Genomic DNA, 25688 nt, shown 5'->3' with positions numbered 1-25688 from the left:
ATAAAATAAAACTAAGAACACTTAACAATGGAGAAATTCTCATCTATCGACGTACAATTAATTTCTAAATGAAAACGTTTCCATCGGAGCTTCTGTGCCTACTTTACGCTGTGTGCTTTTGGGTTGGAACCCCGCGTATGAGGTGTTTTTTTCAGTGCGAGAGACTGGTAACTATAGAAAATGTGATTTCGGCATCGCTTATCTATTACGTTTTTCCGTTTTAAATTATAAAGCGCTATGCATGATTTCATAGGTTAAATAGCGTGGTCACGTGCTCCTCTCATTGATCCTGGCTTTCCGACGAATATTTAAATTGAATAGTTGTCGGATTATTCAGATTTTCTACAGTAAGATCTGATCATTAGACATTTTGAAATCAACAACATAACATGGCTACAGAAAGCGAAGAATCGGGCAAGAAATTGCGAGGACCGCCGAAATCTTTGATATTAGGACATATACCCCAAATTAAATATGAAGGTAAACCTCCAAAGACGTATACTAGATGGAGCAAGGAATACGGACCAGTATTTAAGATAAATTTTGGCCCAGTGGGAGATGTTATCGTACTTAGCGGTGCTAGTGTACTTGAGAAGGCTTATGAACCTGGATCAGAAAATGACAATAACTTCAGCAGAGATAGGTGGAGGCCTGCGGTACTAGAGAAGATCGGATTTGCAGGTAATGTAGGCCTAATAAGTATGTTGTAGATAAGCATAGTAGATAAGATAAGACTGAGCAATCAACCAATCAATTCATGTTAATTATAAGGTTATGGTTATAACACCTACACACTTAGTTTATTTGACTTCATGGAATTTCTTAAAATTTAGTCACCATAAGTTTGCATTAATGGTATAGCATTTAACAAAAGAGTACAGTAGGCAAAAAGTAACTTTTATTATATTTGCAAGAGATTTCTTTTTATTTGAATATTTGTAGGAAGTATTTCGTGGGAAGACTGGTTAGGAGGCGCAGAAGAAAGAAAACCATTTTTACAAGAGGTATTAAAATGTATGGACATAGAGGGTCTAATAAAGAAAGAGGCTAAAGCAGTCAGTACTGTCTTTGGCAAGAACGAGCTTGTCAACGCCAGTGATCTTCTGAACCAGGCTGTCTGTAATATTCTACTAGCATCCACAATCAACCGAGGTGAACGATTCGACTATGACGATGAGAAATTTCACAAATTAGAGGAGACACTCGTGAGCAATATCAATCACAGGTTTAAGGGATCGCCAGCGAATATTGTACAATGGTTTTGGAGAACACCAATGTACACATCCATGCGCCAAGATCATGGCCGACTGGAAACCGCGTTGCAGCCGTTTATCGACTCGCATCGCGAAACCTTCAAGAAAGATACCATCCAAGATCTGATAGACGGTTACTTAGGAGGTGTTGGGGAAACCACATTGGATGTGAAAGAGATTGTTAACAATGTTAAGCATCTCTTTCCGTTTTACTATTGCCTGAGCAGTGCAATTCAGTGGACTATTGTGTTCATAATACAGCACAGTGATGTTCAAGATAAGGTATTGTAAATTTCAGTTTCAAGTCTATAGTCTTATAAATAGTAAATAAAAAATGTCTTTAAGTTAATATTTAACTAGTTAATATTTGATTTTCATGTAACTTTACGCACCCCTCCGTATTAACACATATACCGTAATTATTTCAGATACGCGAGGAGATAGACCGCTTTATATCGGATGTCGATGATGTTTCGGAAAGCGTAATTAGGAAAATGCCGTATCTGAATGCAGTTATCAAGGTTGATAATTCTTAACATTTTGAGCATCATCTTCACTATAAGTACCTCTCAATTATACATTGTAATTATGTAGTGGGCCTACTAATGCTATGTTTATGTGTATAATGTATGTTCTACGTAAACTATCTATTGTTAGTGGAAGATGGCCTCCAAGAAAATGATAAAAATAATCAAACACTAAATTATTTTTCTACAGGAATCTTTGAGACTGGCTACCCCATTTGGTCAATTATTGCCGCGTCGTTCAAGTAAGGACACACAATTTGAAGGATACACATTTAAGAAGGGTATTATCATTTTCTCAAACCTTTGGGGACCAAATCATGACGCAGAATCTTGGCCAGAGCCGTTAGCTTTCAAACCTGAACGTTGGTTGGACATGGAGAACGATCCGCCTGGCTTTATGCCATTTGGATCAGGTAAGATGTGTGGATTATACCGCATTTTGTGAGATTTTCTAGTATGATCTGACCCAGTATCAATAGAAAATTCGTTGCTCCATTTTCGGCACTTTGAATTATTATATATAAGTGTCATTACAAGTATGGGTTACAGTTTTATTTTCTCTTTTGTTCAGTAATCTACCACTTTTATTCGTTGATCATATCACAAATACATGTTAAATAATATTACCATTTTTTCCCCCATTATTTTCTTGAATTTAGGATACTCAAAGTTATAATAAATAAAAGTTTTTGTTATCGCCAGGTTTGAGAAAATGTCCAGCTGAGGAAATGTCGATGACAGCACTTGGGATGTTCCTGGTAATGATTTTCAAGCGATTTCATCTCTCAGGCGTTGAAGGAAACAAGCTTCCTAGCCTTGACGATAGTTCAATAATTATGGATGTAATCGTTCCAAACAAGTTTGATATATTAGCTAAGAAATAGACTATCGACAAGGCTCAATATGCCAAGGCCAATATATCTTTTTTCCGGTCTCTAAACATTAGGACCCCTATGTATTATTCATAATATATGACATTCTATCTATTTTTGTACAACTTTCACCATTGTAAACTTTGTATTTAACTTTGCATTTACAACGTGCAGCAATATATACTGTAAACGTTTTTTGATATTTAATGGTATGGCAAACTAACTACTTTTAACGGGTTTCTAATTTGTTCCGCAAACGTCTCTTCTTTTACACATGATCGATACATTAAAAAAAATTCCATACCTGTTTTTCAATGTTTCTATAAATACGAAGTAATAACTGTTGTGGGATTTTTCTTCGCTAATTCATTAAAAAAAATTACCAAAACAGCTGCTTATCGCCCTCTATTGAATGGCTACTTTTAGCAGCGTACATTCAATGGCTATAACCTAATTACTACAAACTATTATGTGTTACCATAGAGATATTGGTTTACTATAATATCTTTGTATTATTAATCCGGAATATAATATTGTGCATTGTAGGCTTTGTAAATTTCATAAAGTTACGTATTTTGATATTTCTCTTGCTTGTGTACTAGTATTTCCTATATAAAATCTTAAATATTAGAATAAAATAATTATATATAGGCTACATTCCTGTTTGTCTGTGATGACATTTACTTTTCATTATAGTTATATTATAATTTATAATGTTACTACTTGCTTTTGAATTGAAATAAATCAATAAGTTATTATCAATTATTCATGATAATAAATTGAATTATTTATTTAGTTTGATTTGTTTTGCATTTTTGGGTTAGTTTAGTCAAACACGTGTGATGTGTACATTTCTAAACGTTTTTTTGATCCCATCGTTTCCTTTCTTTTATTCATAATCGCAACTTTACCAAACTTGAAAAGACGTGCTACACTCGTTATAAAATCCAATTAATTCAAGAATAGGCACTACAATAACACTCAAGTGTAATCCACTTGTTCCGCGTCATCCCAGGTGTGCTAAAGTATATAGGCCTACAGTTGATTCTCTACAAAGATAATAAAAGATGCGAGGGATTTGACCAATTGAATAAGTAATCTAACTAAACGAGTAAATCCAAATGTTTTGTATGGATACCGAAATGAATACGCTGTACAATAAAATGTTATTTACATAATGTACTTCAAACTGCTTTGTTAAAACTATCAGTTTAATTACTGTTTGGTTGATATTGGCACTAGTTTACTAATTACTCAGTCAATAGCGTAACATTGTGCCTGTCCAAACATTAATTACACGGTATGTTTGAAGGAAGACTGTAAGGTAAACGTTTCGCGCCTGCTGAATGGGCTTAGCGCTTGCTCAGGTGTTGGAGAGCACACCAACGCCATAAAAGAACTGTGTATTATTATTGGTCAACATTTACCATCAACATTTAATTTAGACACTCTGTGCATGCCGATGCATTGCTTGTGCAGATTAGCCAATGTTTGGCAAACGACCTGTTTAAAAGAACAATTATTACGTTCTGGTGGTCTATTTAGGTGATGATTACGTTAAACGTTTCTTTTATTAGACAGGAGGGTTTGAGTGATCCAATTAGACGAAATTAAAAATAAAAACCTCATGTTTTATAAATTAAGATTTTGTTATACACTGTATTTGCAAAAGATAGGCCTACATAGTTATACGTACGAAATGCACTGGATTACCTGAATGCTGTTAATATTCTGAAGAAAAAAAGACGATCATGAATATTAATGTATAAAAAAAATGTATATCAAGAAATATTTTTTAAACGCATGACTTCGCATACAACAAACTTGTTAGTTTAGCTAGGTTTTAAAATACAGCAAAACACCAGATGTGAAATGAAGGGGACAAAATGTACATTGAGTTTAAACACAGTCGCCATATATATATATTGCCTATCGTTCGCTTGATTGAAGTGTCCGTTTCATAGAGATGCCTCCTTTTAGCCGGGGTTTCACGTGTTAAAAACGTATTGCTTAGGCCTATATCGTACTCATAGTTGCCATTTCTGGCATTATTATGCTTTTTGGCATTATTTAGAGGCCCACGGCATCTGGCATAATGCCGCGGCATTATTTAGCCGTTTTTAGCATAATCTGGCATAATTTTGTGTTTTTTGAACAACCAAAAAAATAATATACCACAGAACAAAAATAAAATATTTTGTTTAATCTTGCAATTTAATACATATCACCTTACACAATATCATATCGTACAAAACAGATCTGTTCGGATTTTCCGTACAATAGCTCTTCCATCCTTTTGTTTCGGACTTAAATAGACTCTTCGGATAGGAAGGCTGCTCGAAAACTACCGTGTGTGCGATATAGGCAGCACAACAAATCCGAAGAGGCTAGCTATTGGCCAATTATGTTGCTCTATTTCAGAGACCATGCAGGTTATTGGATCCCCAGATATAGAGACAATTGAACGAAAACATTATGAAAGGGGTTTTGTTGTTTCAGTTCATAATTATAAGTGGCCGCACCCCTACCCCAACCCTTGAAATGGCAATTTCCAGTAACTAATTAGAAGCTCTAATTTTAAAAAGAATTTCTTCTAGGAGAATTTGTTTTCCATATTTCAAATTATGTTCCATTTGCATCGTCGTAGCAACCCTATTTTTCCAAATGTTCTTCACCTCTCAGCCCCAGTAGTGACCATGTGGGCGAGGTAATTTTTATTTAAAATTAAGTGCCATTTCCGCCCATCGAGCAGCTCTATTTTTCCATTTTTTTGTACCTCAGCCCCAACCATGGTGGGGCTGAGGTCATGGAGACACTTAATATATATTTTTATTTCCTATTTTAAATTATAATTGCCATTTTCAAAACTATGATGGGCTAAGATCCTGGAGGTACTAATAAATATATTTTTATTTCATATTTGAAATTAAGTGCCATTTCCGCCTATTGAGCAGCTCTATTTTTCCAAATTTTCTTACCTCAGCACCAGCCACGAGCTGAGGTCCTGGAGACACTTAATATATATTTTTATTTCCTATTTTAAATTATAATTGCCATTTTCGAACTATGGTGGGCTAAGATCCTGGAGGTACTAATAAATATATTTTTATTTCATATCTGAAATTAAGTGCCCTTTCCGGCCATCGAGCAGCTCTATTTTCCAAATGTTTGTACCTCAGTCCCAACCATGGTGGGGCTGGTCCTGGAGACACTTAATATATATTTTGATTTCCTATTTTCAATTATAATTATTGCCATTTTTTAACTATGGTGGGCTAAGATCCTGGAGACACTAATAAATATATTTTTATTTCATATTTTAAATTAAGTGGCATTTCCGGCCATCAGCATTTTTCAAAATTTTCTTATCAACCATTGTGGGGCTGAGGTCCTGGAGACACTTAATATATATTTTTATTTCCTATTTTAAATTATAATTGCCATTTTCTAATTATGGTGGGCTAAGATCCTTTCATATTTGAAATTAAGTGCAAAGATCGAGCAGCTCTCATATTTCAGCTCAAAAATTCTAAATTTCCATGGCTGTAACAGGTTTTTTTGGGGGTGGGGGGGGGGGGGAGAAGGGTTCGTGGGTTGGTGTTTGTGTCATTTGCAATTACCATTTTCGCACCCCAGATATTTTTAGAATTATTAGTAAAATACAATTTTTGAACGACATAGGGATACAATTTAGGCCCTATTTTGTGTCAGTTGGGGTTTTACAAACGTTTATTAGACATACAACCGTTGGTGGCGCTCTTTAGGGCCACATTTTGGGGATCTGGCATTATTTTTCCCAATCTGGCATTATTTGAGACAGGATACGGCATAATTTAAATTTTATCGCTGGCAACGCTGATCGTACTCTTCACTCGAAAGGGTCCCTTTTAAGGGGTATTCCTAAATAACTAAATGTCCCGAGTGGTCTACTGTATTGGTAGGCCTACAAGAGGTGGGATAGAAAAGTGGTGAAAGTATATTTCTATAGTTTTTATTTAGATGTTGTTGCTAACAGGACCGTGTAAAGTTCTTCCAATTTACAGGTACTTGTCGATAGCTGTTCAAACGTAGTAAAATTGCTTTCATACAATGTTTGTCGATAAACATCATAAACTAAACCAAACTCTATTGAAAAAATGCCTTTTGCCTCAACAATATAGCGTTTAATAATATACAGGTGATTTGATCGCAATATATTTCATTATCTTGTGCTAGATAATGTATTGACCTCGACATTGAAAAACAGCGATGGACAAGAACATCAAAAACATGAAAGAATGTGTTAAGGTTGTAACAATGATTTAGTAGAAAACGAGTTTCATTTTTTATTACAATGTCCTTTATATAATAATTTAAGAAAACAATTACTTCCATTTTTTTACTTCAAATTCCCTAACTGTTGAAAAATTTATTTTATTAATGTCAAGTAAAAAAGAAAAAATATATCTTAACCTTGCTAAGTTCATTTACTTTGCTTATAAAAAAGAAAGCATTATTTAACGCACATATAACTTTATATTATTGTTATTATTTATATTGCTGTATTTGAGCCAACGGCCTATGTATAATAAAATATTTAAAAAAATGCTCCTAGAAAGTATTGTACCTATTTTTTGAATATTATTAGGCTACATGGCTATGTCTAAACGCGCCAAACCAACGCGTCTAAACGCGCCAAACCAACATCACCAAATCATTCTTAGCGATTTCAATTTCTTTTATTTCGAACATTTTATCCATATCAACAAACGTAGGCCTACAAACAGAAAAAGAAAATTCACAAACTATAAGCTTAAATATATATATTTAATATGGAGCATATGATTGCAAACACAAGCAACAAGAATATTACAACTATTCAATCATTTTTTTTTTATAGAGGTTTACTAGTACTAATTTATATTCCTATTTATAAGTTTAGCCAATACTGTTCTTACGTATGGAAAAAGGAAGACACGTTTATTCAATTGTAATGATACTTTATTTTATATATTTATGATTGTCAATTTTAATTAGATACAATTTGTATTGCAGAATTTCGAAAGGGCCAAACATGAAACAATTACTAATTATAGACTTCCTATTACGTCACAAGTGTCAGCGAACTCTATAAAATGACCATTCAGGTTTAAGTTGTTTACGAAATTCCTTAGTTTAAATCCTGGCACCAGATCACAATTATCCCACTTGTTTTTCATTTTTTATTATCTTTGAAGAATTTCACAAACAATAAAACCCATCTTGATTCGGAAACGATAACTTCTCTGCCCTATTGTCAAAAATCACAGCAATCAAATGAATGATTTCCTCAACAAAGTAAAAACACAATACTGTGATTCGTGAAACCTTAACGATCAGTCCTATACCCGTTTACACCTATATCGGCTGCCTTTGATGGCAAAAGCCGACACAGTGGTCAAGTGTGTGCATTGTTTTGTGTTATTGTTTTGTGATCACTTGGTTAATAAAATATCTTTGAAACAAGAATAACGACATAAATATGTTTACTCCATACGGTAAAGGCAGGAAGCTTCTTCAATCGGGTCTATTTTCGTTTAGGATTAGCCAATTATTTTATTTTTTAAATTTAGGCTACAATTTTGACTAATTGAACAATGAGCGTCCCACGCGCGTTGATAAAAGCATTGACCAGCAAATAATTATGTTTTTTCCTTGTAAAGACAGACGATTTTTTCTCAAAATACGACCCCTCAATCATAAACAAAATATGTTCCGAACCAGTGTTCTCATGCATTATCTTTGTGGGAAAGGGAGGGCGAGGGACAGTATTTTAGAAAAAAGTAAAACAGATTTATAACTGACATGTATTTTTGTATATTTTGTATTCAACGTTATATAAATATATTAAAATAATGGTAAAAATACATAAGCACACATGTTGCAATGAATAAAACTTTTCTTAACACAAATACTATTCATATAAGATGGTCGTGATGAAATGAATTTTAAGTAACAAATGAGATATGCTCGACGTCAGTTTGTTTCTACATTGAACATCAATGACATTGATAAAACACGGTATATAAATATATTTATAATGTATATGATAAATTATTTAATAAAAACATAAATGTTCTTTTTAAAAATAATACAGAATACGGAAATACAACAGTAATTGGTGAAACATGGATCTATACATTAAGTGTTATAGGTCCATGTGAAACAATAAGAGATGGACCAAAGCCCAAGTGCTAGCACGGTATAAAAGACATTATGGTTCGGTTCGGTTATTAAACATGATTTGGCCCTATATTTCACTAATTCAAATGGAAACCTGAAGGCATACTTTGTTGATATGAGAACTGACTGCGTAGATAACCATGCACATCGTTGAAACTGTCCTGATGATTTAGACATGGTGCATGAGGTACAGGTGTGGGTCTCGGAAGTATGGGCGACGAAAAGGTCGTCGGCGTTGACGAAATTATCGGAGATGTTCGGCGAAGAGCGGATGGTACCGGTTCAATGTTAGCTGTCACAATAGGGGCGATACTCGAGCGACTCCCTACTGATTGCCATAATGGGTATTGAGTACTGTGTGATGACGATACAGAAGGCTGAATGGTAGACCATTCACTGGGTACCGAATGCGGTGGCGAATAACTGTGTCCTAAAAAAATAACATTTCTTAGTAAATTGATGATTTTGTAAGTCTATATAAGGAATTGTATTTGTAAATGTAGTTAATAACTTAGAGCTATTTTGTGTTGTTCAATATCTTTAATAGGTTTAAATTTTGGCTAATGTTTTATGAAAATAGGTTAGGAAAAACAGTTTAGTGGAAGAAGCCAATTTACCTGTTGATGAATGTTGTCTGCATGTTGGTCGTGAATATGGCGTCGTTCTGTGATTCCTTAACCCGCTGAATGTCTCACAGGTCTGGTGCGAAAGACGTAATGCTGGCTGGAAAGGTGTTCCTGCTGTACGTATAGGGTTCGGTGCAGAGTAGAACCATCCATTCACTGAATATAAAGATGAATAAAAGTTAAGAAAAGAAAAAAAAATGTAACTTTGAAATTGGGTTTTCACAAGTCTCGAGAAACGAACGAATAGTTGTTTTGACACTACGACTAACCCCTATTCACACACGGGACGCCCACTTTGTATGTCTCGAATGTGTTCCCTAATAGGGGTAGACGTGACCTGTATAGATTTTGGAAAATAATACTCACTGTGTGGAAATGACAAAACTGTGTTTTCTTGATAGGTTTCTTCACCTCTTTCTTTGTTGTCAAGAAAGGCTTTTGCAAATGGATTGTGTTTGATTTTAAGCTGAGTTATCTATTTTAAATAAATAAAATAATAATTAGTAAAACCAGGAAACGAAGAGTAAATCTTACTCTTTCCTGGTAAAACGTTAGAATCTGTATACATGTATGGTTAGTATAATGCAGTCAAATGTTCAGTCATAGAGAAACGATTTGGTTTATGTTTTAGTCTATTGTAAAACTTTATATTCTGTAGGCCAATGCCTATATGAAATATCAGTAGTGAGGATAATGTCGTGTATAACGTGTCGAAATTAGATTAAAGTAAGGAAATAAACAAACCTATCATCGTCCTTATAAAACAAAACAAAAAATCAAAAGCACCTTACATTAAAGTAAAAAGCGTGCTGAAAATATGATGTAATTATTGAAATATGACTTTTTTGTAAGATAGTAGGTTTGAGAAGTTTTAGAATATAGTAGAGTTTATAGAGTTTTAGTATTTGTTACCTCTTCGTTTTGGTAAGCCGTGACGGCTACAAACTGCGTTTCAGGGAAAGATTGAGTTGCCAAGCGTTTCTGCTTTTCCGAACTTCCAACCTTTACAATGTGGATACGTGGACGGTATTTATGAAGCGATTGTAACATTATCTATAGAAAGAAAGTTTAAATAGAATTTCAGTCTCTGGAGTGAACAGTTATTGCATATTTGACGGTACTAAAAAGATATTTGTCGTTTTCTATAATTATTTCAACGTCACCGATTGGTATTGGGGTTAAACTATATTTTGTTTCTCTTTTGTGAGAGAAACCCACATTTGTTTTAAATTTCAAAAAGATAATAATACGATATTTTATCTTTGTCGTTAGAAAGTATTACATTGAACATAGAATAAATTAACATACAAACGTAAAAGTAACACCTCAAAATCATTACTACTAATAACAATTCAAGATATAAATTAATTAATCAGATATATCATTTTTGTTACAATTAACCAATTTTTTTGGTAAACTATAGGGCCTGTTATTGTCTTGACAATGCTAAAGATATCAAAGAAAATTTAAGATGAGATAGGCCTAACAACAAACTACAGCGTTCATTCATTCATTTCACGTAGTACAAAAGAAGTTCTTAAATTAGCATAACTACATATCTAACAAGTGGTACTGTAGGCCTATTTTCAGTAACAGTTAATTGAACTTTAACATACCTGTCCGTCACTGCTTGCCTTATTCGTCAGCTTTATTTTAGTAAATGATACCATATTTTTCATCCAATGCGCACCAAAGTTAGGGGAGTCGGGATGTACGTAGGATGAACTGGTAGATAGAGACTCCTGCTTGCCACTCGGGACCCACTCCCCGTTAAGGTACTTCCAGCGGGTATCGCTAGTTGGTTCGAAATCCACCATAACAGAGTACATAGCTTTAGGGTCTAACTCGCGTAATGAAACCGAGAGAACAGGAAACATTCTTCTAAAAATAGAAAATATAAACATATTTTTTAAACCGAAAGAACTGGGAACATTCTCCTAAAAAAATTTAAAATATAAACACATTTTGTTAAACTGAGAGGACAGGGAACCTTAAAAAATATAAATAGATATTACGTTTTATATTAAAATGTTACCGTGGTGAAAGTATGTTATTGATCTTTATGAAAACTTATATTAGTATAGTATATATATATAGTATATTAGTATCTTGTAATTTTAAAGATGGTTTAAAAAACCCCCAATAGATTATGTTTCATTTCCGATACGAAAAATTAAAATTAATTAGTGAGGAGTAGAGGATACTTGAGTGACAATGGATGATTTCCTATCTTGCAACTCGGTATAACGAGTTTCATGTATTTGATAACAATACACGGTACTTAATTAATTCGGATTAATAGGGTTATTAACTTTGATCATCTGAACTAGCGAATAGCAAATCTACTTTATTTTGTAAACAAATAGATTACATTTTTCATCTCGACGTAATTTGTACCACTATACCAGTAATTGACATTCTCAATTGTAAATTGTGTAAACATTGAAAACAAAGTTATATAGTTTTAGAAGTTTCACTTCATTTAATTTTAATGAATTTTCTAATATTAATTAGAACGGAAAACGTGAAAATAGCAATGTATTTGCATTTATTTTTCTTACAAAAAACACTTGGTTGATTGAGTTTTATTTGTCGTACAAAGAAGTATCGTATATAATGGTAGACACAGAATAAAACAACTATTTTGTTATTAACCTACAAAATGGAAATTATTTTTTAGTGTACAGTGTATTTTTTGACTGATAGTCAAAAGTTTGAAAGAAAGTGTTCATATAGATGGAATACTGTTGATACCTAAATAGTCATGCGATTCATTTTAGATTGAGACTACCGCAAGTTTTTTTCATATAAAGCTGTACGATTTGTACAATACACTGTTTTGAAGTTAAATAAAAAAAAGTATATAAACTCACCTTCCACTTTTTGTAACTATCATCTCGTTGGTAACATTGTTAAACTTACGCCACAGATGAGACTCAGCCAGAGTAATTTTTACTTTATTTTCCATTATGATTATATCCCTCGTCGTCTGTTTAAATCTATCGCTTTAGTTAATGCGGTCGTAAATATTTTAATAGATTTCGCACTTCTTGTATGTGATATTTAGCATTCAGCAAAAATGTATCGTAGAAGATATAAATTAGTTTGACTTCTTAGCAGAGATATGTTTAGTGCAAGGTCCACAAATTGAAGGTTCTATCATATATGTTAAAAAACAAGTTGTCCGTAGTTCGCCGGTCAAATGGTCAGTACACATGTGGTCAGTAGCACGATTATCTCAGTTCATCACAAGTAGAGTTTTTATAGCGACTACCTGTTACTAACTTATCTTTCTATAAATTTGTCAATCGTATTTATCGGCAAGATCAAAACAATTTAGATTAGGATATGGCTTTCAAAGGGCTTAACATCAACAAACCAAGTAGGCGTTTTTACACGTCTGTGATTGGATAGTAAAGTGCCAACGAGTGAATCCTCGTCTTCTGATTGGCTTACAGTGGTTAAGTTTTGTTTGCAACCCGATGTTTACAAAACGTTTTAATTCATAAAACTCGTTGGTGAGAACATTGAATAGGCAATTGTCATACGTATCCAAGTTTATATATGTGTTTTGTTTCTCTTCGGAGCTAGGTTGTTATTAGCTGTATTTTTGTTAAATAGTTTTCAGATGATTCACGCTTCCTGGTGCAGTATTAGTGTATTGTAGTACAGCAATTGGAACGTCCAGTCTTTTCATTGTCATTCATTCGCATTTATTTACTCATCGTTTCTAACTTTACAATTACAATATTGATGGCAAGGATCCTGCAATAACAAAGTTTACAATTTTGTTTTTACAGGACCCTTTTACATACACTGTTAGTTTCCACATTAGTCCTACCAAACTATCTACTCTACGGGCTTACCTGCCAAAACTATCTACTCTACGGGCTTACCTGCCAAAACTCTCGTTTTGGCCGAGAAACGGTCATGTTTTATTCTTTATCTCCTGACCTAACATCGTGCTCCAGGTTTTTCATGGTTGCAAGATCTTTCGCAGTGTAGTCGACAAATAGTCTTTTCTGAATTGTAGTTTTATGTTGTTAGTTTTGGCTTTTCTGGTTGATTTATAAGGAGTAGTATATCCAAGGAAATCTAATAAAAGGACACCGAGCTTGCATTGCAAAGATATGAACTCGTAACAGTCCTTTGATCTTATGTCTGGCTGCGACAAATACCAACAGTGCTGTACTATGTACATATTCTCCGCGGCGCGCGGTGTCTGTTAGGGGGCGTGGAACTGATTGTCTCACAGCCACAGATAAACCCTTTGGTCTCCGGAGCTCAGCCTCAGGTTGTTAGATTGTCTTGGTATATCACACGGTCACTTTCTATAATTCATAGATCTTCTTTAAAATTTGTTTACATAACATATTAAAAAGAAATGATTTTAAAGATTTAATTCAAACCAAAGTACAGTGATAAATATTAAGATATAATTAAGTGGCTTTCTTATACAGGCAGTGATAAAGAGCAAGCTAAATTTACATAAAATATTAGTTGTATATCAATTAATTAAAAAATGTGAAGAAACAATTACTGTTGTTAGTACATTTCCCCTGGGAAGAATAACCCTGATAAAAAGTAAATTATAATACACAATTCACTGTGGCACATCTGTAGTGTGGAATAATGTCTACCTTGCACCATTTCATAAATTTAAACTAAAAAATGTAAACTTCAATTAAAATATAACCAATAAACAATATACCGCAAACCAAATCAATATAATATTTGCATAATTACAACCAAAAATAGTTAACTACCATTAAATGTCATTTCTCAATTGTACTTAAAAATTAATAATTAAAATGTTAACTACACAACACCCACTGATTTTTGTAAATATGTGATTCCTAATAAAAGATCTATAAAATATGCAGGGTTATTATATTCACATAAAACAATATACCCTAAATATTAAATATGATTAATTTATAGTTTTCTTTAAAAAATAAATGATGAACAATAATTGTCTGTGATTGTAATTAGTCAAGCTTCTTTCTTTCTTCTATCTTTGAACACCAAATGATTTTTCTTTAACATAATTTCCAAAGGTCAAGTCGTAGGATTTAAACTGTGAAAATTGACGATCCTGACGGATATACCCATCGTGGAATGATTCTCGCAGTGCGTGGTATGACGAGACACACTTTGCTACCTAGAAAAGAGATAGAATATTCTTAAAAATGTACTGTAATTTTTTAAAATTAAAACTTGGTTGCTTAGCACCCATTTCTGGCATAGTAGTACTGTAGTAGGATCCAGTGACCCAGGGCCTAAATATTGTGAAATTAAGTAATTAATTAAGCTCTATCTACACTATCAAACTAGTTTAAAGAAGTGTGATGTGCCCAAATATGGTAGTGATATGACATCATTATGTCCATATGGGCACATCATAAAGTTTGATAGTGTAGACAGAGCTTTAAACCATTAACCTATATGCTGCATGTCCTATCTTAACCTATAGGATCCCGAGTGTGTTACTGTTGCATACCTTGTTAGCAAATACCGTCATCACAAATTTTCCAGGCTTGAACGTTTCTAGAATGCTTCTCACAAGATTATCGTAACATGGCTGGTAAAAACAAAATGATGAATTTTCATGGAAATCACAAATTGCCATTAAAAACTAAGTTGCTTTATTTCCCACTCCATCCCCGCTCTCCCTTGTCAAATGAAAGGGGGAATTTGCCAGGTGGCAGTGTTTTCATAGTTCAGTGAACAGATATAACAACCCCACGGCATAGATAGTAGCTACGCTCTGTACATATATTACTTACCATTTCAACATTAGTCTCAAAACTAACATATGACCAATCCTTCTCTGGTGTGATGTGGATTGTCGCATATTCCTCCTAATCAAAGAATATTGCACTTTTATTATTATATTTACAATTTTTGTGTATTTATTATTGCAGAAAACATACATAATATATATATATATATATATATATATATTTATATTAATATGTTTTGCTAATGGAATTAGTTGGTAACTCTAACTATAATATTTTAGGTAAAAAGTCCTTAATTTGTTTCTTACATTTCTTAATAGACCATTCATTGAGTAGCCACACGGATCGAACAAGGTAGCATCAATACTGCAACCTGGTAACAGATCAGATATACCGGATACCTGAAAAAATTATAGGATTAGATATTAAATAAGTATTTTTGTAAAGAAGTTAAACGTTCGAAATGTACTATAATGCCCAGATTTCACATCACTTTGTGCCCCAAAGGCTAATCATATTCTGGTAATATTCTGGTCATATTTAAAGTATGATGAATGCTATTTTAGGATCATTTAAAGTTCCAATAAAACTAACCTTTGTGACCTCTGTTGCGGTCTTGTTCGTCTTGTGAAAGAGCGCCATCACATCCTCATCAAGGTCAGTCATAAGGACGTACATTGGAATGTTAAGAAAAAAACGATAATAATTAAATACATTTAAATTATTTTATATAAATACCATCAATTTAATAAAAGTAACAATCTTGCATTTACTTATACAGTATTACAATTGTTTACCCAGTGACATGTGGTATTGTATGAATTAATTATTTGAAGTAGTTGAAGTACGAAAAAGGATATCTCTAGAGTTTGATCTGCTTTCATGTTGTCTTCAACAGGCAGAGTAAAAAGGTACCTATGATTAAAACAAAAAATGTGGTTTATATGCCACCCAGATAAATTTGCCAACATTAATGTTTATGTGATTGTTTGGGCTAAAAAATGGGTTGAGGGTAATGTAAATCAATCAAGGCAATCTAACAACAGGACACTGAGCTTGCCTTGCCAAGATAGGAACTTGTAACAGTCCTTTGATCTTATGTCTGGCTGCGGCAAATACCAACAGTATTTTACTATGTATATTTTCTCTGTGGTGTGCAGTGTCTGTTAAGGGTCACGGAACTGATCGTGTTTCAGCCACAGATACACCCTTTGATCTCCAGAGCTAAGCATCCTGTTGTTAAATTGCCTTGTGTAAATGAACCATTATAATTAGTAAAACACAGACAATATTATATATCATATAACACCTAAATGAATTCCTGTCACTTGATAGGACGATTGTGGGTCATATGGCAACTATTAACAATCGCTAAATAGTATTTTTATAGACAAAAAATCTTTTCACATACGGAATGAATGAATATTTGAGGAATGGTAAAAATAAGTTCATTCAGTGAATGATGAAAGGTTACATTTTTTTATTTCTATTTATGTATCCTGTTTTAAAAAATCAAAAATATATTTATACCAGCAGTCGCCATTCAGTCTACCAAGAACATATGCTGCACCATCTAAAAAAATAATGAGAGTTGGCATTATTATTTGTGGTCTAACAACCCCAATGTCCTGGGTTCAAATTCATTGACAAACACAACACTTTCAAAAGATTGTAGAATGCATTGTATTTGTATGTTATCCTGTGCACAATTACCAACCATTAGTAAAGTAATACATTTGCTATCCCAATCTTCCTAAAATGAATAACAAGGATATTTTATTCTAATATGATAATACCTGGAAAGTGGCTTTCTAGTATTTTGACCTCATCTTCAAACTTCTGGTAGGTTGAAGCCTGAAGTTCAGGTCGAATGAAGTTTTTCCTAGAGTAGAACACATCCTGTGGGTAAAAATTGTAGAAGCAAAAAACATAAATTTATTATTCTACAATATATTCTTTACCATAGAAAACAGGATTTAGAAATCTAATGGAGCTATTTTTTCTCATGTCTTTACTAAAGAAACTTTTTTATTTTTACGAATATAATTATTTATTTCATTCCAGAACAACAGCGAATCATCGCCACTATTGAGCTGGTTAAAATCTGAATAAAAACTACTTTAGATAAAAAATTTAAATCGTTCGTGAGTGAGTTCTATTATCATCTTCAATTATAAAGTATCATGTAACAGTAAGAGAATATACCTCAACTACAGTAAAAGTGCAATGTTTCTTGGCTATCCTTAGCAAGGTATCAATGCAGTTAAGAAGGGTAGTTGTACCACAAGTCTTCAGAATAAAGCGTCGTTTAGCTACAAACATGCTACTTTCACTAGAGAAAATAAAATATTTATTTTACTTATATATATTATGTATGTTATTGTATTTTTATGTGAGCGATTGTGCCTGTCATGAATTTCCACAAGGACCAATAAATCTGAATAATTTAAATAAAAAAATATGAAGTAAATAAACTTGTACAGTATTCTTTCTTTTTTCACAGGCTTGTACAACTTCAATTATTTTTATTTTTTTTACTATTATTTTTTGGGGGGATTTTTATTTTCAATTGTTTAACATTTTTTCTATTTATTCATTGTCAACTCAATATTAATTTTTGACAATTAAAAGAATAAATGAAACATTGAAAAATATTGATTAGTAATTAACAAGGAGTAGGTGAAATATTTAAATCATTAATTCATGAGTAGGGTCAATTAATAATGGAAACAGATGCCTACTGTATATACTAAGTACCTGTAAATTGATCTAAATGTATGCAATTGAACACCATAATATAATACAGTATTTATACTAAAATACATATCAAAGAGATTTCAAATAAACAAGATACATTGACCTTGAATGGATAAGTATAGGATTATTAAGCTCTTTTTTATAAACCACTGTAGCATAGTGCCGATCCAATTAAAATTCAGTATTCTTTTATATTATAAAAGCTATATGCTATCAAGGTATAATAATAATATATTATAAATGTATGCCTATTATTACCTGAGAATATAAGCACACTGGGAATCATCATGCATTTCACTGATGATTTCAGCATTAACAAGCTTCAGCATATCTTCCCACACAAACCTGGAAAAATAAATAAAACAACTTAAACAAGAAATATTTCTTACAAAAAATACTGCTTATCTCACGATAACTAAATGTCTACATGTATCTCAATGTTTATTTTCATACACTCTCTTTTTTTCGACGTACTTTGTGGTGTGCGCATGCCCAGTCCGAGTTTAGAAATAACTATTTTTTCAGCTGTAGTAAACTGTAAAAGCTTCTATATGGTAAACTGTTTCCTAATGCTTTCGTTCTTTTCAATTTATTTGCCTATAGTAGTGACGCAAAAACATGAGAATGTATAAATAAATAAATACTGTAGCAGATCAGGAATTCAAGGAAACTCCCATTAATTCCAAATACCTTGGTACAGTTCTCAAGTCACCATTTCCACTCTCTTTGAACCAAATTTCAAAGAGTTTTTCTGTGCCCTCGTAGTGTGTCACCTGGTTGGAACCAGGCATTCCATTATTAGTGGTTGCCATGATGGCATTTCCCTGTTCTCAATTTAAATCTGGTTTTGTCTTTACTACTTCATGTAGAAATCCTGAAAAAAAAATATGAAAAGGTAACACAAAATAAGGTTAACATTAGCCTTATTTATAATGTTATAAATAAAGCAGGGAGGTATAAACCTACCTACCTGGTTTCAAAGGGTAGCTCCACCAGGTCCAGGTTAAAACTGCTGTCAAACTCCACTTATTATCAGGTGCCGCTTTCGGCCACCTCGACTTATATGGACTATACCATTATTATGATAGGGGTGTTGTGTATTATGTTTTATGTAGAGAAGGGTGTCTATTGAATGGGAAGACAATACAATTGTTCTGTTATGTAACCTACAGTACAAACTACAAGGAACAATACAAAACATCAACAACTAGCAATGCATGTACTTTTTATAAGGCATGTTATTATTAGGTACTGTGTTATAGGGAATGCCAAGATTTTGTAACAATATACTATATTAACTAAAGATATTTTAAATAAAACAAATTTTATAGACAAATTTAATGAAGAACCATCTACTAACTGGATAAAGCCATTTAGGAAAAATAATAAACAAGTTGATCATAACGAGTGGTTTTCAAAGGCCCAATGCAAAACGAAATTCCATTCAAAACAACGTTAACGGAATATACTATGTATAAAGGAACTCCAAACCTTGAACAATATTTGTTAGATAAAACTAATTTTATGAGTATCAATTTAAAATTTAAAGCAAGATCAAACTCTCTAGATCTTGAGGGTCGTAGACAATCCTGGTCAAATCATAACACAGGATTATGTAAGGTGTGTAGTACTAACGAAAAAGAAACAGTAAACCATTTTTTATTTAAATGTCCCTCATTAAACTCTGTTAGACAATAATTAAGTATGTACTGGGATAATTTTAATTGTGGATCTCAGGAATTAAAACACCACTTTATGCTAGACAATTTATTCACTGAAAATGAAACATTAGGAAAAATCTTTGATTTTTATTGTAAAAAATATTTAATGAAAGCATGGGTTACTAGATCTACAATGTTATCAGCATTACCTCTCTCAACTAATTGATTAATATAGTAAACAAGCTACAGACATCTCTATGAGGATGTATCTGTACGTTTTATTTATTTATTAGGCCCATCCTGTATTTTTGTTGTTCTGTTTTTATTTTTGTAGTTATATATATTGTACAATTTACATATTATGTATTTTCATACAGATCTAATTAATTAATTAGTTTACATTTTGTTTTGATGTTATGTATTAGTATTTAGAACTTTGTGGCTTATGTTATTTGTAATTTTGTCTGTAAATTGGATGCACCATTAACTGAGATAAATGTGTGACACCGATATAAAGGTGATTCCTATGAATAAATAAATAAATAAATAAAAACTATATAAGTAGGTATACTTACTTATTATATATAAAAACTAAACTAAACACTACAGTATAATCAAAATTAAAGCATATTAAATACTAGGCCTATGTTATTCCTATCTGGATTTAAACACTTTAAAATTTAGTACAATCCGATTCGAAATTAGAAAATGTTAAATACTACAATACAATCGGATTTAAAACATCCTAAATACTACAGTACAATCGATATTAAAATATCCTAAATACTACATTACAATCGGTTAAATTACCTAAACTCTATAATGTTGTGAAATATGTAAAAGAATATTGGCAAATGCATTCTAATCGGCCAAATCTTATTGGTAGATAAATCATATTTTTTAGTTTCTTGAACTAAACACTAAACATAAATAAAAGAAAGAAATAAGGATTGATTTTCGAAAACATAATTGGTCTGACAGTATACATTAATTAAAGTAAAGGAAGTAGAGATTGTTAACAATTATAAGTATCTGGCAGTAGTGTTTGACTTAAGCTTAAATGGGTGGACATGTTGATCGTAAGTTAAGAAGTTAAATACAAGGCTGTACTGCTTGAGGAAACTCGGTTCTTTGGGGTAAAGCAGGATATTTGTACTATAGAATGTTTATGTTTTACTAATCAGTAATGTTCTATTTGGGCATATTGTATATTGGGCTAGGAATATCAGGGGAATGTAAGGGTGCGAAGGTGCTGGGTAGAGCGTGGAAAGTAATTGGTTTGTCTATGCAAATGCTTGACTCATTCTACAGCGAACGGCTTACCGATGTATTCACACCAATCATCCTCTTCATGGCGACATTATCAGCTCCGTTTTGCATTCGCTATTATAACGTTTTGATGCAAACGTTGTTCAATTAGAACATGTATTTCTACACAGAAAAGTTTAAAAACGTGTTTAAAACGTTTTAGAAAAACCAAACCTAAAAACACGCAATGTCAAACACTGTGTTTTCTGGGAACAAAATGGTACAGATTCATTGACAAAATTATAATGTTTATTTGTTTTACTGATTACCTAATAATCAGTATGTGATAGATCTTATTAAATGTACTACTGTCATCTTTATTAAATGTACTACTGTGTTATCGTTAGGTAAATTATATTTTTTATTTGTAACTGGAATAAAAACTTTCTTTATATACTTTCTGTATCTATAAATCTGTAAAAATTATATAGAAATAAAGAGCCATAATATACTGCATTAACTTGAAAACTGAAATTAATTCTACAGCATGCAGGGCATAGTTGTTTTCCCTTTGTTGCTGAAACATAATGCACTAAACAAAAGCAGCAGTATTTTAACACATTAACAAACTCAATCAATAAATGGGACACCTCTATTTTCCCATCTTTTTATAATGGTATAAGTCGATACAAAAAAATAATACTTGGCTTATTTCACAACGACCTACGATCTAGTTTTGGCCTCCTCCTACCAATCGTCCTAGGCCTCGTACTACACCACTACATACGGATCCCAACATACGTACAGCCTGAGCCTAGACTAAATAGTAGCCTCCCCTGCTGGGCACGGCCTACATACTACTACTAGTACTAGGCCTACTACTATACTACTATAGGTCCTAGCCTAGGCCTGGCCCTAGCTAGGCTAGCCTAGGGCCTAGGCCTAGGCCTAGTTTTTTATTCAATCAACTGTAAAAGGCTTAGCCTCACTAAATCAATTGCCACTGTGACCATTCATTCAGATACTGGCCATTATTATGGTAGGGCTAGCTACAGAATAAAATTGCTGAAAGTACCTTTAAAATAAAAAATTATTTAGGCCTATCACAACCAACACAGTACTGTGAGTGTGAGAGAGACGTGGTGGTGGTGTTTTTGTACAACATGCTGTTCTCTGGCTTGTGTCAAGCTAGCCAACAATAAGCCAGCCAACAATAAGCCCAGGTATAGTATGTAGTTGTTTTTTGATAACAGAGAACTATCACTTATGCCATCCTCGTATATAATTAATTTCGTACGGAAAATACATTTAATTGATTTTATCATTAGATAGAGTATCATTCTTAGAATTAATTGTCAGTAATATATATAATTTTTTAAATGTTAGGGATATATTTTAAAATAACTATAAATAGATATATAATTACACAAACTCAAGATGTTCTTTTCTGCCTGAAACCTAGGCCGAGGAGGAGGCCTCCTCCTCCTCAGCTCTCTGCTCTCACTTCGTTCGTTTCGCTACCTGATCCGTGCAGGCCTAGGCCTAGGCTAGACTGGATATTATGATTGCAAGCCAAAAAGGTAGATTTAGAAGCATATTTTATTGATTACCCATCATCAGTGTCACCCTTAAACAGATAGTTAAGCTATATTTGTAGGTCATAGCTTATTTCAGACAATATTTTAGCCTCCAAAAAGGGCAGATTAGGCCTAGCTAGTAGAGGGCAGGCCTATAGCCTATAGGCTAGCCTAGTCTAGGCCTAGCTAGCTAGCTAGGGCCTAGGCCTAGTTAGGCTAGCATCTCTCTACTCTAGCTAATAGTTTAGGCCTAAAAACTAGGTAGGCCTAGTACTACTAGGCCTACTGGCTAGCCTTGTCTAGCTAGGCCTAGAAATAGAAAGATCTAGCCTAGCTAGAGTAGTAGGCTAGGCTAGTAGGCCCACCTGGTTAGGCCCTACTAGGGAACTGGTAGGCTAGCTAGCTAGGCCTACTTACTAGCTAATAAGTAGCTAGGCCTAGGCTGCCTAACTAGCTAGCTCTATGTATTCTAGTTAGGGCCTAGACTAGTTTATTAGGCCTTAGTTTAGGCTGATTAGGCCTGCCTAGTCCTAGTTAAATAAATAGGCATATAACCAGGCTCAGTCTAAACACTCTAGCTAGGCCTATCTATATGAGACCTGTGCTATTAATTATAGGACTAGGCCTAGGGCCTTGCTAGCTAGCCAGCAGAATGGTCTAGAGAGGCATAGGCCTAGCTAGGGATAGGCTGGGGGGTCATAGACAGCCTATCTATATAAAATATTAGATAGGTAGGTAGGAGTATTAAGATTCATCAGTGTGTAAGTTGATTTCATTGCTAATGCCAAGGTATTAGGCCTGTTTATTTTCAGGTTGAAAGCAATGGATAAACAGAGATTCAATTCTACAACAAAAGAGACAAAAGTCAAACTCAAACTGATAATTAACAATGTTTCCAGTTAAATTAATGTTAATTATTTTAATAGATTGTAGTGACCCTAACTACCTTACTGTTTGTGTATGGCTGTAATATTATATTAAATGTCATCACAATTAGTAAGGTTGTGAGGCTTCACAATTTCAAACAACTCTTCTTGTGTCTCTTCTTCATGTGGATGGATTAAAAAATACTGTGAGTATTGTACACTCTTTATATGAATATATCATCAATCACAATATCAAATATGATCCGTGTAGTAACAATTTGATAACTTAGCATGCATCTTATAATATCTACATCATCAATAATTAATATTAATATAAATCTACATCACAATGTTGGATATGATCTTTGTAGTCAAAATTTGATAACTGAGCACACATCTTTTAATAACTACCTTATCAATAACTATTAATAATGTCCTATATCACAATGTAGGATATGATCAGTGTTAGTCATAATTTGATAACTGAGCACGCATCTTTTAATATCTACCTCATCAATAATTAATATTAATATCATAATATATCACATTGTTCGATATGATCAGTGTAGTCAGAATTTGATAACTGAGCACGCATCTTTTAATATATACCTTATCAATGACTATTAATAATATCCTATATCACAATGTTGGATATGATTAGTGTAGTCATAATTTGATAACTGAGCACACATCTTTCAATATCTATTTCCTTCATCAATAATTATTATTAATAATTTATATCACATTGTTGGATATGATCATTGTAGTCATAATTTGATAACTGAGCACGCATCTTTTAATATCTACCTCATCAATAATTAATATTAATAATCTATATCACATTGTTCGATATGATCAGTGTAGTCATAATTTAATAACAGCACGCATCTTTTAATATACCTTATCAATAACTATTAATAATATCCTATATCACAATGTTGGATATGATCAGTGTAGTCATAATTTTATAACTGAGCACCCATCTTTCAATATCTATTTCATCAATAATTATTATTAATAATCTATATCACATTGTTGGTTATGATCAGTGTAGTCATAATCTGATAACTGAGCAATAATCTTTTAATATCTACATCATCATTAATTAATATTAATAACCTATATCACATTGTTGGATATGATCTGTTTAGTTTTTTAATATATACCTTATCAATAACTATTAATAATATATTATATCACGTTGGATATGATCAGTGTAGTCAGAATTTGATAACTGAACACGCATCTTTTAATATCTACCTCATCAATAATTATTATTAATATCTTATATCACATTGTTCGATAATGATCAGTGTAGTCAGAATTTGATAACTGAGCACGCATCTTTTAATATCTACCTCATCAATAATTAATATTAATAATCTATATCACATTGTTCGATATGATCAGTGTAGTCATAATTTGATAACTGAGCACGCATCTTTTAATATCTACCTTTCAATAATTATTATTAATAATCTATATCACATTGTTGGATATGATCAGTGTAGTCAGAATTTGATAACTGAGCATGCATCTTTTAATATCTACCTCATCAATAATTAATATTAATAATCTATATTGCATTGTTCAATATGATCAGTGTAGTCATAATATGATAACTGAGCATGCATCTTTTAATATCTACCTTATCAATGACTATTAATAATATCCTATATCACAATGTTGGATATGATCAGTGTAGTCATAATTTGATAACTGAGCACGCATCTTTCAATATCTATTTCATCAATAATTATTATTAATAATTTATATCACATTGTTGGATATGATCATTGTAGTCATAATTTGATAACTGAGCATACATCTTTAGAATTACTTTTATTTAAGTATATAAAAGAATAATCTATAATTTACAATGTTTTATATATTGTGAATTCATCAGATATTATCTATTGAACTGATATGGTTTTGTTTATTACAGCATAGTACATACAGCACTTTATGTTATGTTATTTATTTATTACTAGCAATTATACCCGCCCCAGGGCGGGTTTCAAAATTAGTTTACAGCCTTCTCAGTACATAACACCCGACGCCAGTATCTGTCTATACTCACCAACATCCACCCCTCAATAACACCCCATACTCTTTCTTAAAAACAAAATCTTCCCAGTGATGGACAAATTCAATTCAACCTAAGCTTCGAATTGAGAGGAGTATTCATAACTACGATGGGTCTAATAATGGTTGTAGTACGTTGTAAATTGTGTAAATGAATAGGTGTCATATTGGCTGATAATTAAAATTTGTAATTTAGATACTGCGGGCACCCAGCCTTCTTTCTCCTTTCACCACCCCAGCCACTATCAACAAACCTTAACTCCTCCTCTGGACA

The 25688-nt window shown here is 32.7% G+C and overlaps 3 protein-coding genes across 6 annotated transcripts; 1 reads left to right on the top strand and 2 right to left on the bottom strand.

The window, feature by feature from the left end:
- The first annotated feature begins 358 nt into the window (after nt 1-358).
- Nucleotides 359-3292, top strand: LOC140054733 (cytochrome P450 1A1-like). Its single transcript, XM_072099809.1, has 5 exons — nt 359-681; nt 943-1535; nt 1682-1774; nt 1971-2193; nt 2483-3292. Exons 1-5 carry the CDS (start codon nt 390-392, stop codon nt 2662-2664), a joined length of 1383 nt encoding a protein of 460 aa, XP_071955910.1. The 5' UTR covers nt 359-389; the 3' UTR covers nt 2665-3292.
- Nucleotides 3293-9274: 5982 nt separating this feature from the next.
- LOC140055538 (T-box transcription factor T-A-like) lies at nt 9275-12447 on the bottom strand. Its single transcript, XM_072100875.1, has 5 exons — nt 12353-12447; nt 11096-11360; nt 10392-10532; nt 9842-9954; nt 9275-9682 (listed from the first exon to the last, which is right to left on the bottom strand). Exons 1-5 carry the CDS (start codon nt 12445-12447, stop codon nt 9403-9405), a joined length of 894 nt encoding a protein of 297 aa, XP_071956976.1. The 3' UTR covers nt 9275-9402.
- A 733-nt stretch (nt 12448-13180) lies between these two features.
- On the bottom strand, nt 13181-22672 carry LOC140054000 (S-adenosylmethionine decarboxylase proenzyme-like). 4 transcript variants are annotated; one of them, XR_011846476.1, is made up of 13 exons: nt 21962-22672; nt 18668-18851; nt 18236-18322; nt 17426-17552; nt 17017-17119; nt 16751-16793; nt 16081-16135; nt 15815-15892; nt 15529-15621; nt 15266-15340; nt 14980-15060; nt 13376-14640; nt 13181-13345 (listed from the first exon to the last, which is right to left on the bottom strand). XR_011846476.1 is itself a non-coding variant. In XM_072098790.1 (12 exons), the coding sequence occupies exons 2-12, from the start codon at nt 18787-18789 to the stop codon at nt 14491-14493; spliced, it is 1014 nt and encodes a 337-aa protein (XP_071954891.1). In that variant the 5' UTR covers nt 18790-18851; nt 21962-22672; the 3' UTR covers nt 13358-14490. The 4 variants fall into 4 exon arrangements, 1 of the variants encoding a protein (XP_071954891.1); XR_011846478.1 differs by having other exon boundaries at nt 21916-21976; XR_011846477.1 differs by lacking the exon at nt 21962-22672 and adding an exon at nt 18948-19079.
- Between the last annotated feature and the right edge of the window lie 3016 nt (nt 22673-25688).

The sequence above is a fragment of the Antedon mediterranea genome, chromosome 7, assembly GCF_964355755.1.
Source record: "Antedon mediterranea chromosome 7, ecAntMedi1.1, whole genome shotgun sequence".
Classification (NCBI taxonomy): domain Eukaryota; kingdom Metazoa; phylum Echinodermata; class Crinoidea; order Comatulida; family Antedonidae; genus Antedon; species Antedon mediterranea.
Note: the sequence above shows the minus strand (reverse complement) of the source record. Positions and strands in the feature narration are given on the sequence as shown.

Bases quoted from the DNA above. Each gene is read 5' to 3' on its own strand.
- LOC140054733 (XM_072099809.1), top strand. From the start codon at position 390: ATGGCTACAGAAAGCGAAGAATCGGGCAAGAAATTGCGAGGACCGCCG. The intron at 682-942 runs GTAATGTAGGCC...GAATATTTGTAG, and splicing joins AGAGAAGATCGGATTTGCAG to GAAGTATTTCGTGGGAAGAC. The intron at 2,194-2,482 runs GTAAGATGTGTG...TGTTATCGCCAG, and splicing joins CTTTATGCCATTTGGATCAG to GTTTGAGAAAATGTCCAGCT.
- LOC140055538 (XM_072100875.1), bottom strand. From the start codon at position 12,447: ATGGAAAATAAAGTAAAAATTACTCTGGCTGAGTCTCATCTGTGGCGT. The intron at 9,955-10,391 runs GTAACAAATACT...TATTTAAAATAG, and splicing joins CGGCTTACCAAAACGAAGAG to ATAACTCAGCTTAAAATCAA. The intron at 9,683-9,841 runs GTATTATTTTCC...CCAATTTCAAAG, and splicing joins TTGTCATTTCCACACAGTGA to TTACATTTTTTTTTCTTTTC.
- LOC140054000 (XM_072098790.1), bottom strand. From the start codon at position 18,789: ATGGCAACCACTAATAATGGAATGCCTGGTTCCAACCAGGTGACACAC. The intron at 16,136-16,750 runs GTATAAATATAT...TTTTAATCATAG, and splicing joins AGACTGAATGGCGACTGCTG to GTACCTTTTTACTCTGCCTG. The intron at 15,622-15,814 runs GTTAGTTTTATT...TAATTTTTTCAG, and splicing joins CCGCAACAGAGGTCACAAAG to GTATCCGGTATATCTGATCT.